This window comes from Lissotriton vulgaris, chromosome 3_1 (genome assembly GCF_964263255.1).
Source record: "Lissotriton vulgaris chromosome 3_1, aLisVul1.2, whole genome shotgun sequence".
Taxonomy (NCBI): Eukaryota; Metazoa; Chordata; class Amphibia; order Caudata; family Salamandridae; genus Lissotriton; species Lissotriton vulgaris.
In genome coordinates this window covers 2,055,213,777-2,055,230,314 of record NC_141689.1, presented here as the reverse complement: position 1 = coordinate 2,055,230,314, position 16,538 = coordinate 2,055,213,777, and the positions used below count along the sequence as shown (strand labels likewise).

Here is a 16,538-nt window from a genome sequence, read left to right as displayed (position 1 = left end):
GGGCCCCTCAGCCTGAGTTGTGCGCTCAGCTCAGCCTCTCACAGGAGTCCTGGGAGAGGCTGAGCTGAGCGCACATCTCAGGCTGAGGGGCCCGGGCCCCCTCCATATATGCACAGCTATGTGTGTACATGATGGTGAGTATTTTCGCCCTTTGCCGCCCCCTCGTAGCAAACGCATTGAGGAGCGGGGTGTTGCCGCCCCGAGACTGCCGGCAGATGATAGATGAGGGAGGCCGCTGCCCCCAAAACGCGTGCCGCCTGGGGTGTTGTACCACCCCCCTAGCTACGCCACTGCTTCTTTTCAGGCATGCTCCTTCCCACGAAGAATGTATTTTCATTGTGTACATTTCCCACTCTCTTTTGTCACCTCCCAGTCCCCACCCCCCTGGCTCTTTCTATCCCTTCCTCGCCCCTCCTGCGCAGTCTACAGTCACACTGATGTGCTAGCCATATTGCAGTGTAGTTGTTAACAAATCAATATCTTTAGTAGGGAACAGTATGGATTGCAATACATACACTCACAGTTATATGAGGTGCTGCGCCATAATTCACAGCCTCAGCGAAGGCCTAATGACGAAGGGGACATGATGGCCGTGTCACCCTGGATATTTATGACAAGAGAAGGTTACTGAGATGTTCTGTGAAGCCTCGAGACTCGCTAATTATTCTTGCCAGCGACGTCAAGTATCACTTTAAAATGCCCCATGAATAAATAAGGATAAGATAAGATTAATATTAAACATTTGGTGAATCTGTTGTCGCGCGGAGGACCATCCTTTCTAACACTCCAGAGGCAGGCAGGCAGTCAGTCCTTGCGCTGAGCTGTGAAATCAAATAAATGCAGGAGGAGGAGTAGGGCATGCTGATGCCAGTCGCCTGCTAGCGCCTTGTTCAGCCTTGCTTCAATGAGCTACCCGTTCCTGAGCTGAGCGCACAACGCAGTGACTTTGTCCCGCACCTGGTGCTGCTTGGGGCTATGTGACAGTCTAGAGCCTTGTTTTGACCTCCCGTGGCCCAACAGTGGCCCTGGATTGAGCAAAGGGGCCAGCTCCCCAATGACCTCCTTGAGCTGTTTGCCACCCGCGCTTCTGCCATGAAACTGCCAACAGTGTGGCAGACAGTAGTCACTTCTGGTGAGAGGTGGGAGTTGTTCACCTCCTTGTTGGAGATCCAGAGGGTCTGGTGCACGGTGGTGGCATTTTTACAGCTAAAGGAGCACTGGGACTAAGAGCGTCTGGTGCACAGTGGTGACAATTTTTTAGCTGGAGGTCGGAGCTCTGAGTCTAATATTGTATACCCCCTCATTTGGCTCACATCATTTTAAAAAACAATATTTACCCCCACAACTGTATTTGCTGTGAGCAAGGTTTTACAGGCTGTCTGATACAAGACCAGCAAAATTTGACAAGCAGTAGTTTAGAGATTACGCTCACCCTATTAAACATCTTTTAATTCTCTCAAAAAGTTATAACTTTCTTTTCAATCTTTTCAAATCTTTTATGAAATTCATGAAGTAATTGTTCCAGTATTCTCTGTTATTTGCACATAACCTATGGTTGGGATTTGCACAGATTCTATATTGAGGGGGACCTGCACTGGTTTAGATCCTATTTTATGGTTGCTCTGATGTTTAAAAATTGCTCTGGGACATTTGATATTTACGTACCATTTTGTAACACCACCCAGGCTTGTGATTTGCACAGATCATATATTGGGATGGATCAGCAACGGTACAGATCTTATTTCATGGTTGAACCAATGTTAAAAAATCGATTGGATTACTTGCTGTTTTATGTACTATTTCAAAACTTTACATTTTGTTATTTTTTTATTATGTGTGCACCTGCCCTTCCTCCATTATTCGTGTTGACCTCCCACCTGCCCTCTGTCCACTGCCTATGTTGCCCTAACCTGCTCGCCCGCCAATGTCCATGTTCATCCCACCTGCTCTTCCTTCATTGTCCATGCTGCGCGAGTCCACCCTCCCTCACTTGTCTCAGTCTGTGTTGCTTGCCCTCCACCCACCAGCCCCTTGTTCTCCGTATTGAGCCCCAACACACCCTCCACTTTGATGGTTGTGTTGGCTATCCATTTTCTGTGTTGCCACTGCACTCTGTTGTCCATGTCTCAACCCCTCACCTGCCCTCTCTCTGTTGCACGTTAGCCATAATAACCCGCTCTACCTCCATTGTCCATGTTGTGCCTGCTCCCCCGTTGTCTGTTTTGCTCCTCCACCCACAATTACAAAAAAAAAAGCACTATGACTCTGGCGCTGCTGCCCATATCCTATCACTCTTTTCTCACACCCTGCCTTGTCTATGCTGCCCTCCATGCTCATCCTTCCTCCCTCATGTTGTCTCGCTTCCTGCCCTATCTCTCACAAAAATAAAAGCACAATGTCCTATTGCTTTATTTTTTTTTTACTTTCAGTCATGCTGCCCTGCAGCCACGCTGCAGTGTGACATGGCTGAACAACGTTGAGAAAGCCAATACCTCTCACAAGCGAGATTGTCTCTATATTTTTCCATCTCAGATACGTTTAGTGAAGATGTAGATAGTATCACTTGAATTGCCAGGTGACAGGTCAGGGGTCAGGTATCATCAAGGGAGGTCGAGGCAGTAGCCTTGTCAAAATTATGATAATTTTGATATCATTAACAGGTTGATGTAGTGACCGTCGAGGTAGCAACACAGCACAGAACCATTGTAGGATGTTGTTTTATAGGTAGTATCTCAACAGTTCTACACATTAGGCCGTCTTCAGCTGCTGCAACTTAGATTGGTAGCATGAGCCCCGACAAGAAGCCCCGGAGTCCGCATCGTGCAGGTTAAGAGGATCATTCATCATGAAGGAGGCTGGCGCGGTGAGTGCAGGGGATGGGGCAGGTGTGAATAGTGAATACTGATGGCGGTGGTTTGGCAGGGCACAGATGTATTGAGGGGTTGTATTGTGCGAGTGGATATCAATCTGAGGGTTACTGTTTTGTTGTCCGCGTTTGTCATTATGAAGCGCTCAGGGACAAGCACATCCTAAAAACGCCTTATCCCTAGTTAAGTCCTTAGGATTTAGGAGAGCACTTTCAGAACCGAATTGGGGCAATCGTGTGACTTGCGGGCACCCGGTTACTGTTTCTGGAGCTGAGAACTACCATACTTCATTAGGCTGGGTTACAGTCTGCTTTGTACATGAGCAACCTGTCCACTTTCTGGGTTTCAGACGTGGAAGTATTCACATAGCGCACAGTACTAGATTCGGCCCGTTTCTAAGCGTTTCTGGTTGTGGTATATAGCTATATACAATTAATGAAACAAGGCACAGAGGGTAAAGTAATCTGACCAATAGCACAAAATGCTTGTGAAAATGTGAAGTGTGGAAGCAGCTGAAAGAGCGCAAGCGTCCCTGTCCTGCGGTCCACAATTTAGGTGCTAGACCGTACCTTCCTGCCTCGCTGTAGGAAACTCGAGCGTGTCCAGAGATGAGAGAATGTTGAAAATGGGAGTACTCTGTAACCAGTGTGTACACTCCTACTTCAATCTTGGGTCACAGCCCACTGGGAAAAAGATAATTATTTATGAAACAAATGAAAAAATATACATTTATATAGTGCAGAAATAAAAGCATGTGCTTTTTCCTACGTGGACAGGCTGTTTGAATAACACTAAATACAGCCTTAACGTTCGCACTCCTTAAACATCCTTAATATTGTTTGGATTATTAATTGAATTCTGTTACGTCACTGTTTCACTCTGTAAGTAACACTAGTGCATTCCTGTACTGCGGGCATAGACCTCGGCCAATTGTCACATGCTAATTTCACAAGAAACACTGCATTGTTACAGCGCACTCGATAACCTGACTGGATTCCCTCTAAGCTAGGCGCTAGATTTTGTTAACCGGCCGAGACTGCAGAGTGTTTCACATCTGTGGCACCCAGTTCCAGGAAGTGCTCCGCAGTAGATTTTCCTCCCGTACTTTGGGAAACACCTCTGCAGCCAAGGGCTTGCGCCAGAGCTGGAGTACAGTAAAACGACCAGGGCGGGCCCGGAGATTACAACGGAGGCATAAGCATTGCCTGGTCCAGATAATGTAACTAGCTGATTGAAGAAGCAAGCAGCAAGGCAGGGTAAGGCTGAACAAGGCTCTAGCTGACGAGAGGCCTCATGTAACATACAGAGCTGTGCTGTGCATATACGGTCAGTGGTAACTTACCACTGAGTGGCCGTATATGCACAGCGCGGTCGGATTGGAATCATTATCTTTATCTCCCTCCGTCCAGACCACCACCACTGCGCGACATCCCGCCCCCAACTGTTTGTGAATATATTAAGACAGTCATTCATGAGTCATGAACAGTTCATGATTAATTGATTTGGTAGCGTAACCGGGGCCAGGGCAGAAACACTTACTCACTGCTGTTGGTGGTGGCAGACACAGGGGGGCTACTTCGGCGGGCTAGCCAGTACCAATAATTAAATTATGGCGGCCGCTCCGGTGACGGTCTCTACTCCTCTCGCTCTCGTCACTCGTAATGCTGGGGCTGCAACCTATAGGCAGACTGCGCAGTTTATTGTCCAATGCCCAACGGGACCATCAGCCGCACCCTAGAGGCGCGCAGACGCGCCGGAGGAGGAGGCAGGGCATAATTATGCGCGCTGCGTACAGGCACCTCCTCCTCCTCCTCCACTCCTCCTGAAAAGTTTGTTTAGGTTGTCACCTCACCGGTCAATCAGGCTTGCTGCTGGCGCTACGAGTCACACAACACCTCGTGACTTCTCTCTCAAGTGAGAGTGACTGACACTGTGACGGTCGAACCGAAAATCGGCCCCCAGACACAAAACCGGCCCCCTGATACAACAAAACCGGCCCCCACCCCCTCCAGCCTACCGGGGGATTGCCCGGTGCCCGAAAGCACCAGTCCGGCCCTGGGTCTTACTTATATTTGAAGGTGGTTACTGCACACTCAAACCGGACTATGGAAAGACCCATGGTTGGTACCTGCGGATATAGTCATGGATACTGTTTTTTTTTTTTAACCGTTGCCTCACAGGTCTTTCCATGGAAAATCCATGCAGATCTCTATTACTGTAATATTTACTTCACTATCTATAGGTGCATGTACTTTGAGGGTTGTAGGTGTGTGTATGAATATGTTAGTATCAATGGCAAGCTTCATTTGTCACTGAGAAATTCTGTGCAGAGTGAATTGTATCAATGCGGATTCAATTTAGTTTATCTAGTCACCTATTTAACCGTTACACAATGAAACAAACATTGAGCCACAGGGAGGTTGCAATTTTCTCACAATCTGAAGCATCTGGATGATTTGTCTAGTATCTACGAATAAAACCTACATCTCACGAGACACAAGATCAGCAGTGTATCCACCAGACTGCGTCATAACCTACTTTTGGATTGGTTTGCTCTTCCTCTAGTAACAGTCTGCTGTGCTCCGGTCCTGCAACTTGAGCTAACAGCACAATGTATAGAAACGTATGCCCAGGTCTGTTGTCTTTACTGGAAGAGAGCGTTGCTTAAGTAATGGCATATAAAGAATAAATGTACGCACAGTCATTCAGTGGAGTGCCATTTCTAATCTACCTTGCAACAAGAGATTTGTATAGCTCTTCAAATCCTGGTGGTACAGCACCCAGGATAATGTGCTACATGGCTAAACACTTACAAGGTCCCAAAGGCAAGACTTTCATGGCTATACCAATGCTTGTTAAATCTCCAATCCACGGTAGAAAACACCTCTAAAACACATCTGCATTCTCAACATTAAAGGAACTGCAATAACAACTAAAAAAGGAAAAAAATACTTAACATGTAGAAGATATTAGCAAAACAAACAATTGCATCAGTCTGTCTGGAGCCAAAGAGGGGAATTGAAAGAATTACGCATTACAGTCCTACATTTCATGCAGCTATACGTTACAACAATACCTGGCCAGATCAGACACTTCTAATTTTTACAATTCAGAACCATTAATTAACAAAACATTTATTGACTGACTTTCACTATCCAAAGCATACACCAAACCACCAGGGTTTTCTGCCAAAGAAAAAAAACAATTGTAAAGAAAGGACACCAAGTCTACCACAGTACTGGGTTCTGTAATCTGTAAAAATGCAAGATCAAATGTTGATATAACTGATATGGACAGGAACCTTTCTTATTTAATTTTCAGGGTGAGCGCACCTAGTGCACTAGGCAGGAATACTTACTCATTTAAAAGAGGGATACAAAAAGAATAAACAAAAACATACGACCTGGGTCCAGTCAGTCAGTCCTCGTCCAATAAACACAAATTATAGTTGTGCTTTGGTATGGTGGACATCATACCTACATGCAGTCCCACATCTTTTTACGGGTGTAGTCAGTACACGTACACGAGAGCCCCCGGTGCTGGAGCTCTCCAATTGCAGATCCCGAAGTGTTGTTTTTAGGCAAAAATATACTCTTTCAGTTTATGTAAATGTGAAATCAAAATATAGAGTTATCTCACTTTATCCGAAGCATCACACGTCTTAAGAGGTTTCAAACTCCCCTCTAGAAAAGTGTGCAGATCCACATGGGCATATTCGTGGTGAGTGTGGGAGCGGTCACAAAGGAGGGCTATTCCCTGCACCCAGAAGCAACAGGAGCCGATCTGGTATATTCGAATCTTTCCGTCTACAATTAGGGTGGGTTGAGGCACCAACAAGCTAGGGCCTGCTGGGCTAGTACTGAGGCAAAATGCTGGCATCACTGGAAGCCAATAAAAAGGCCTGGGAATTCCACGTCAGCATCATCAGCAAAAGCATCTCCAAGTTGTAACGGGTAGTGAAACAAGTGCATACCTCCAAGAACAAATGTCAGCTAAGGCTCGGAGGTAAGAAAAGTAACAATTCACAAAATTACTTAGATGCTATGTACAACTGTCCTTTGCCCTGAAACTATGTTTTACTTGTTTGCTTTAGAGAAAGTGCAATCTACACTCTAATCAGGGACTGCAGGGCAGGGGTGATCAATGTCAACTACATAAAACATTCAGCTTTGGCAGTAGGTCCTGTCTATCTACTCGCATGTAGCCATAATGAGCAGGACTGAAATTTAGGTAAAAGACTGGCTTTTTTTTTTATCAAAGTTCGATGCATCCAATATTGAACATCTCACAGAATGAGCCCTTAATAATCTATTACGGGAAAAGTGAGGAACACTGCACAATTATTTGTTGGAACCTGGGACACTTTACCACCAAGAAGCCACAAACTTTCCTGGAATAGATTACTGTACTTGATGCATCATTATTGAACAGTCCGATTCTAAGCAGAAAGTGTCACATACTGCGACATTCTAAAATTAATCCCAGAGTTGCCCCAAAGCACATTACCCAATACTGCCTCAGGACTAGGAAACAATTTACCCATTTGCACGTAAAACATTTTCAAGAGCTGAAATACGATCGACCCTCCAGACACTTTAGAATGGATATTTATAAGAGTTTACAGAACGCATCTGGAGTGTGCTTTTGTGGCACAGAAACCAAGAAGAACTATCCAACACTGCAGGTGATTTATCTAGAACTAGGGCATGGGGTAGACAGTTCCGAGTGTGGAGAACGGTGGTACAAGGCGGTAAGGGGTTCCAAAAAGTCAACAAAACACATGCACCTAACAAGGTGCTATAAATACCGTGTTACAGACATAACTCCGTCCTACAGCGTCACTGCATCCATACTGTGGAACCCGGCTAGTGAAAATGACCACTACGAGCTCACACTTCAACAAAGACACCAAAATCTGTTATTGGTGTTTATGGAACTAAACAAATCCCTTGAAGGATAAAAATGAGCAGAGAGGCACACCTCCAGCGGACAGTGTGTGCTTGCTTCTGTAACACAAGTTGCATATCACGTAATTGATGAACTGGAGTTTCGAGCTTCACCCTGCGCCCTGCCCAAAAGTATTCTCGTGAGATGGTTATAATGCTCCTTAAAAATCAGGATATACAAGCATGGCAACCCTGCATTTCACCACAACCCTTAACAGATGCTCCTGTGCCTTTTTACCACGTGGTAAGAGCATGAAAAGCAGTTTTAAGTAAGATCACCTTTCAACATAAAGAATCGTTACAATTGCAATGCAATGCTATGCTATTTGGAGAGCGAAACAGTTACCTAAAAGGAGTTCTGGTGCTTGGGATTTTGAGAAATCAACGAGATGCAGAGAAGAGTGAAAGATGATTCGATTGGCAATAGCTAACCAAATGCAAGTGAAAGGTTCAAGGCGAGGCAAGGCGATGATCATTGAATGACCTGGAGTCTGAGAAGGATACAGACAGGACAACCCAAGAAAAGAGAGCTGCGTTGTTTAAATGACTTAAAACATTGGCCTGAATTAGCGGCTGAGGAGTGTCAGCTGGGAGGAATGAAGGAATCTTCCAAAGGTCTTTCAGCAACAGAAACCAGGTGGACAATATTTGCTGACATGAGCCAATAGGGATAGCTTATGGTCCAGATAGAACGCTAATTTTGCACTGAGGATGCAGGGGTAGGGGGACAGCCCAATGCTGGAGGCCAAAGACCAGAATCAACAGATCATGCAATTTTGTAAATTCTGATGGTCATCACCAGCACGCAAAATCAAGGTTTGGTTATCATCAGCAAACCTCATGAGCTTCAGGACACACTATCAAATTAGCTGAGCAAGCAGGGGGACAGATCAAAAACTGAAGGGCTCACAGAAAAGCCTTGCAGAACCCCAGATGAAAGTGCTTTAAATACGGCGCAGAAAATGGCTGAATGAACTACTTGAGATTTATTTGGTAAATATGCCTTAATGCATGCCAGACAATCCTGTGGGGAGTGCGTAGTACACACTCCCCTCCCAGTCGCACCGCATAAATGGATACCATATCCAAACAGTATTCCTCCTAACCATGTTCACCATTCTTCTAATTAAAACCTCGATGTTAACTAAATTTTTCATCATCGCATTATTCTAATCCACATAACCAACATGATGTATTTCGGAAGCTTCCCATATTGACAAGTGCCCATCCGGACCTCAACAGCAGCAACGATAATCTTCCTAGTTCTGTCCTTCCAGAAACCAGATTGTCCAGTAATCCTGTTGTTTCATTGCCAATGATCAAAGAACTCCTTACACAAAAGGCTCCCTTCCCTCTAGCCCCCTTCTGTTTGACAGTGATTCAGTAAAAAAGTTTTTTTTTCTCACAGAGTTTTATATAGCGCAAACTAGACCCAAAGGTATCAGGAGGCTTTACATGAGTGCCAGTTGTTTTACAGACTGACACATTAATTTTTGTTAGGCACAGGGAGATTAAGTGATTTGCCTAAAATCACAGGATGGGTTTGACACTGATCAATGAACTGCCTAAACAAACAACCTTCTGCCTGTCACAGCTGTTCTATTTCTCGTTACCCATCAAGGGAATTCCTGTGGCAGGTCCTCTTCGAAGGGCAGATATCTTACAGACTGGAAGGATTCACTATCCATCCAAGACAGAAATGCAAAATGTGCTGAAAAGTGGTGATATTCTTCTTTGATCTAAGTGTGGAAACGTGTAATATTTTACTTAGCATAAGCTACAGCCATTTTGACTGAGGTGTCCCATTTCTTCTCCTTCGTAATTCTTACATACTCTGCTGTTCGCCTTTTCACTCTGCTTGTGCCATCTATTTTAGTTGACCTCCTGACATGGCTAAGAAATGTACGTGCTGGGGGTTTGTAGCTGCCGGTACACCTGGTCTTAGATGTTATCTGTTGACTGTTTACTGCTGCCATAAGCATTCCTGCTCCCCCTCCCTATTTTCTGATCAATGGTTATCCATCTGTCCTTGTTTGCGGATAGCTATTTGTAAACGTGTTCTTTCCATTTCTGTCCACATGCTTACATTGCAGAAAAAGAGAATATAAAGACGATGGTCTGTGAGTTCAGTGTACTAATCCTTCAGCACTTGAGAGTGTTGTGTGAACGTGGTCCCACTCATGAATGATTAATAAACTTGATTTATTTTACTTCAGCTCCAGTGCCGATCTCTATTTTGTTGGTCTTTGGACCCGTGGACGAGAGGGTGGCCCTGCACCAGTGTGCTCACTTTTGGGTACATTTCCACATAAGGAGACTGCCAAGAAGGTTGACTTTAGGAGCAGAGAAGGAAGAGAGGCCAGACATAGCTTAGTTCTGCCATTTTGAAAAGCTTCAGAACAAAAAACATTATGAGCGTACCTTTGCTACAATTTATCCCTGGGGAGCAGAAACTGGCTTCCATTGCGAAGAATGAGAGAAATGGAATGTGCAGCAACTCTGGTGTGAATCGTTTAGGGAAATTAACTAATTATAAGTTAACCTTTAAAAAAACTGAAATCATCGCTCTCAGTGCAGAGCGGCTTTAGAAGATCAGAAACAACATGTTTGAAAGCATTCATTACGGTCTGCTTAAGGACAGGTGTAGGCTATTTCAATGTGAATATGTGAACCTTCTCTGTCAGGAAAGCTGTTCCATTATGTTAGGAGTGTCCAGGGTCTCATAGATCCCTGTCAATGTGGAACCTCTCTTCAGGGAAGAGAAGTGTGTATGATTAAAGGAACAGAGACAGCTGCATCTGCCTATAAGAAAAGCGCAAGACCAAAGGTAACTGAGTTTGCATGGTATCCTGATTGGAAGTAGGGCAACGCCTTATTCTCACCTGACCCTGGCATGGTGTCCAACTAAAATTCCCTGGATCTTTGGATATGGAGTCTTATTGATCTTTCGAAAACCCGAAAAAGCAGCAAAGGTAACTCAACAAGGATATAACCCTTATGAACAATATTTCCTGGCTCGTCTCACTTGGGAGCTTTTCCATCACAAGATATCTTATGTTATGTTAATTACATTTAATATAGAACAAGACTCACCCTAGGGCATCTTGGTGCTACCTACAGTAACAAGTAAGCATCCACAAGAAAGAGAGATCACATTAAAATAGGAAGGCTTTCAACAGTTTCCTAAATTAACAATAGTTTGTGCAGATACGAATATGCACATGAAGTCAGTTCCAATAAAAAGGGGTCAGAGAGGAGAAGGCTCTACCACCACATCTAGCCAAACAGATGCAAGGTACACTCAACAGGGCTTTGCCCTTTGATCTTAAACTTCTGGTGGGTACATACTGCTTGGTTTTCTGTTAGAAATAACTGGGGCCTTTGCCCCTCAAGGCATTATAGGCGAGGCAGCAGATCTTAAAAATACTTTGCTTCGCTTCCTTTACCTTTAGACAATGTAAATATTTCAACAAAGGGACCGACAAGAGTTCCAGGTGGAAGACTGAGAACAAGCCTGGCTGCTACAGAACCTCACACCAAAAGAAACTGACAAAGGGTATCCATGATCAACCAGAATGGTGCAGGAATGGACAAACCTGTTAAGACTACAAGGCACAAAATAGGCAAAGGGGAGCCAGGGTGACATGGTTTCAGTGGATTATAGATCAGGAACAATACGCCTAAAATGAAAAACAGAGCAGCCTCAACAACTGCACAATGAAGACTGATGCAACCACCATTTAGAAAGGACACTGTATTACCTCTACACAACAAAAACGCTAATGCTGGTATGGTTGGGGTGGCTGCTCACAAGACCTGATCTCCTCTTCCGAGCACTCAAATAATACATAACAAAACATGTCTTGCAAACTACACCACCCACCCTTACTTGGGCCAGGTGAATGATGAATGCATCCCCCCCACACAAAATGCTGCACCATATAGTAAATCAACAATCACAAACATGAAATAAGTAGCCAGGCAATTTCAAAAGGTGATCTATACAAATACTTTGTGATGGCATAAGTTTAACATAACATACCTGCTTCAGCAACTGCTGGACTACCACAGTTATGGCTTCGAACCGCTGATTTCCGCTGCTAATGAGTTGCTTCAGCTGTGAGATGAATCCACTCTGCTTCTCACACTTTGCTCTGCACTGGGCGAATTCGAGGGCTTTCCTATCTTCTTGTGAGATTTGTGCTGGGGCGCTGGTAGGTTTTGTGCTGACCTTCTGCTTGCTCTTCTCAACTACGAAGAAACAGGTTTCATGTCACACCCTCAATATTCCATTGTAGTTCACATGCCCTCTTAAGGGTTTAGAGTTCACATTATTGGTATACGACAAAGACAAGCTTCTGTTTAGAGTTTCTCAGGCAATTAGGGGTTATTTGCAGCACACAATCACACCAGTGGGTATCAAAGAAACTTTTTTTCGGTCGAAATAAGACCACAAAAGTACAATAGACATAAATAAATATACACAATTCACACAAAGAATATAACATTTCAAATGCTATGTCAATAAGCCGGTCAAATCCATAAAAAAAGCATTAAATTCATATAGGGTACCGGGAAATTTATTGGTACACGACTTATGTCAATAAAAAACTATAAATCACATCATTAAAAGAAGCACATCTTAAAATACATTTCACTAAGGACAATAATATAAATTGCATATCCATAAAAGACTCGTTCCCAGAAAGATTAACAGCAATTACATGTCAACACTGCCTTCATCAAACGACTTTCTCAACCTCAAAGAGGAGGCAAGTTATATCATACGTAGAAAACCCCTCTGGGAGTGACTGTAAACATAACAGTGCAGGTTTTACTTGTTCAAAACGCAAAACTTTTAATAATGGGATTAGATACATTCTTCAAGGTGTTTCATAATAGCCACAGAAAAAGCGCAATAGGTCCTGGGGGGGAAATTATCACAAGTACAGGGACTTAAAACTTTGCATTCCAGTCAGCAGTTTCAGGAAAAGCAAACAACATATCATACCAGTTAACCTAAATCTGGTTAGGAGAAATCTATGATGGACATTAATAGTAGAGAGCAAATACAATTCAGTAGCAGGAGCTGTTCTTAGTAATGCGTGGCCACGTACTGTAGGCCTCTCAAGCTCAATAGTTTCCCTCTCCGATGACCTCCACACTAAAAAGTTATTCCTGGTCCAGACAATATCCGCTTTAGAGACAGAGGAGGAAGAGCCAAACAAAGTAGATCTAACGAACCTAATATAAGTCAGCCATTTAATTGGCCTCCACCCATCAAGCTTAAAGTAATCATGAACTATTTCTCTTCCCAAGAAATTTTCCAGCCGTACCGAAACATTAAGCCACCTAATCAGGGGGTGGAGTGCAATAAGATCTGTCAGATAGGGCAGCCTAAGTTCCTTATGAACCATAAAAACCGGGGTAGAGGCCGGAACCGCCAACAGACACCTACAAAAGCCATTCTCTAACACTAGAAGTTTCCTCAAATTAACGCAGCCCCAGAAATCACTACTATAAGTGACTATTGGGTCATACTTGGCCTAGTATATTTGAATCAGGGCGTTCAATGGTGTATTACCAATTCTAGAGGACAAAGAGCAAAGAGTAGCTAAAGCTAGTCTCTTGGCTTGAAGCATGGGGACCAATGTATTCTAGCTATCAAAAACCACCCCTAAGTAAGTGTACAGCTGTACCCTAGACAGACTGTTGCCCTGAACATGAAAAGATCTTAACTGGGATTTGCTATAGTTGATGGAAAGGTCTAATTGATTCATTGAATTCACTAAACCATCTAACAGTGCGGTTCTAGCTAATAAGACAATATTATCTGCATATAGCCATGCCGTGATTTGGCGAGAACCAATACGAGGGTAGTCCACCTATTTATCAAGTAACCTCTAGGCCATTCACAAACAAGGTAAACAAAAAAGGGGCCATTGTACAACCTTGCCTAGCTCCCGAACTCAGTAAAAAAGAGATTTGTACAAGACCATCCATGTTAAACTGAACTGCCTTCATATCCCCATGCAACTCACTAGGAAAGTAAACAATTGCTGGATCGAGGCCCATGTCCAGCAAGATCAGCCACAGCAGTTTACATCTATTCAACTTATCAAAGGCAGAAGACAAATCCATGTATGTGGCAAGCAATGAGCCCGATTTTGCCACTGTGTACTTGTCGATCAGCATGTGAAAATGTAAACACTGATCACAGGTCCCCAAGCCAAGTCGAAAACCATACTGAATATTAGATAGGACAAACCCATCCTCGGGTCACGACATGGCCCTCTGTGGAATTACCCTGCCCATTACTATGATAGCTGAGTCAATCAAAGAGATGGGGCTATAACAAAAAGGAAGGACACTAGAGCCTTTTTTATACACAGGGCTAATGATGGATTCGGACCATGAACGTGGTAAACCAACACGTACAACCAGATTAAATAACCATGTTAAAATCGGGGCCAACAGACTCAGTGACAATTTGAACAGGTCGGCAGGGATCCCATCAGGACCTGTAGCCTTGGGGCTTGTCACACGTACTACTGTCAATTCCACCAACTTTCTCTGCTTAAAATATTAGGTTGCCTTGTTGCAATGCTACCAAATGGGGAAAACACAATAAAAACTGGTCCACTGAACCATAAATGACTTCAAAATGTGCAGTCCATTTCTCAAGGGATATATGGGAAGAAATAGCTTGGCCATTACTTACCCTGAAAAGTGGGCAATTGACAGTTTCCCAAAATCAGGCACTGTCAGGCTTTGTAACTGCCTCCACCAGGTCGGACCAAGCCTCCTCCCTAAAATCCATTTCCGCCCTAACGCTTTTTTATGCAGAGCACGTCTAGATGAAATTAGACCCTGATCTTTTGGCTTGGTTTTGAGCGCACATAATCTCAGTTTATGACCATCAGAGCATTTATTATCAAACTAACCAGGTTTATTTTTGGGCGCCTTAATAGGGGAAGGGACAACATAACCTTAACCTCGATCTTGTGGTAGGCACTCAAAAAGGCAATATCTTATAGATCCCGTAAACAATAGGCAAATTCTTTGCCCCGTGAATACTTCTCGGATAACCATGGACTTGATTCTTCTACTCTTGCCACTAGTTTTACCATCCAACATAAGTCTGGTAACTGGAAAAGAGGTATGTACGAACGGGCCACTGATGAGGACTTCAACACACTGGTGGTTACTAAAACCAGAAACACAAATCAAAAAGGCCAAGCAGATTACGCAAGAATATAGAAGCAAATAAATCTAGGGTAGTAGTCATGCCACGTCCAACAAAAGTAGGGGCAAAGCTACTATCAAAGTTTTTAAATGCTTTGGTCATGACACATTCCAGTTGAACCACCCCCCTCCCCCCCCCCCCAATCAGTAGGGATATTAGTTTTATTTCAGTCTACATCGTACTTTCAATCTTAGCCCATCAATGCATTATAGAAACAAGCACACTTTAAAATAAATGACTAAGCAATGACTTTGGCATACAAGGCTTTATGACGAGTTATTCTTTCATTACAATCGCGGCTCCTCGTTTCACTGTTAGCTGCTCCATCGTGACTAGTAAACTACGTTTCTCTTTCCAGCAGATGTATTAAATGCTGAATATGTTTACCCACCAGTATCCCAGTCTGACATTTGGCATAAAGCGTTCCCTCCCATTAACGCTCAGCAGCCACGTGCAAATCAAATATTTTGCTGCATTTCTTCTCCTAGTAATTGCCGCTACTGTTCTTGAAGATGTGCTCTGCGTAAGCAGCAACATCCGTTTGAATACAAGCTCCCACCTCCACACCCGCTCGCCAGGCATTCCAAGGAGAATACAGGTGCAATCATATCCCTTCTTTGCTACAGATTCGCAGCTACACCATTGGAAGGAAGAAACAGCCTTTATTACAATCCTACTTGTCTAGCGCTTGTTTAAGGCTCAAGTATCACTCGGCATCTCTCTCAGCAGCAGGGCCTTTCATGTCACGTATCACAAGGGCAAATACTGTAGGAGCAGTAGTGTAAGTTAAGGCTAGCAAAAAACAACCAGCATCTGGTACATCGACAAACACATGAGTGCAACCGAACAGAACCTTAGCCTCGAGACAAAAGAACAAGTTTTAATATCACAACAATCGGTAATAAAATGTAGGTACTCAGTAGAAAGGATGTATCTGGAGACTATCCCATGGAATTCCCGTGATGCCCTGGACATCCCCTGGCATCATGGTCTCAAGAGCAGTTGCACTCGGAATTTCTTCAAGTCTTCTAGAGTTCTAATGAGTAACTCTAACATTAATACTAATATATTACACCATCACGAGGAGTCTGAACCTGCATGTCAAAGTGCAACACAGGGGAAGAAGTCCCTAAACCAACATCTTCACAGGACAGGAAGGACGGAATTACCGCAGAACTCTGTTTCCTAACTAGGCCTCAGAATGTCTCTTGGAACATGCCTTCACGTGGCTCCCTGGTAAACCAGCTGATATGTAAGGGAAAATGTTATTCTGTTCGCTGCCAACTGCTACTTTCCACGCAGGGTGAACTTGATTAAGTTATTTAAAACAAAACGGTGATGCCAATTTGCAAAGTTGGAAAATATAAGAGAGTTTAAATTCTCATTCATTTAATTTTGACTGAGACGAGCATGTAGGACTATCACTTCACTCATACAAAAACAACTTCCATTACCTACTGTCTTTTTTCAGCTTTAAAT

At 43.7% G+C, this 16,538-nt stretch overlaps 1 protein-coding gene across 5 annotated transcripts in view; it reads right to left on the bottom strand.

Moving 5' to 3' along the window:
- MTUS1 (microtubule associated scaffold protein 1) overlaps nucleotides 1–16,538 on the bottom strand; it is a 1,045,260-nt gene that overhangs the window by 226,624 nt on the left and 802,098 nt on the right. For all 5 annotated transcript variants that reach the window (XM_086962577.1, XM_086962579.1, XM_086962578.1 and 2 more), the window contains one exon: nucleotides 11,856–12,064. In XM_086962577.1, coding sequence (XP_086818703.1) covers nucleotides 11,856–12,064 — 209 coding nt within the window. The remainder of the gene's footprint in view (nucleotides 1–11,855; nucleotides 12,065–16,538) is intronic.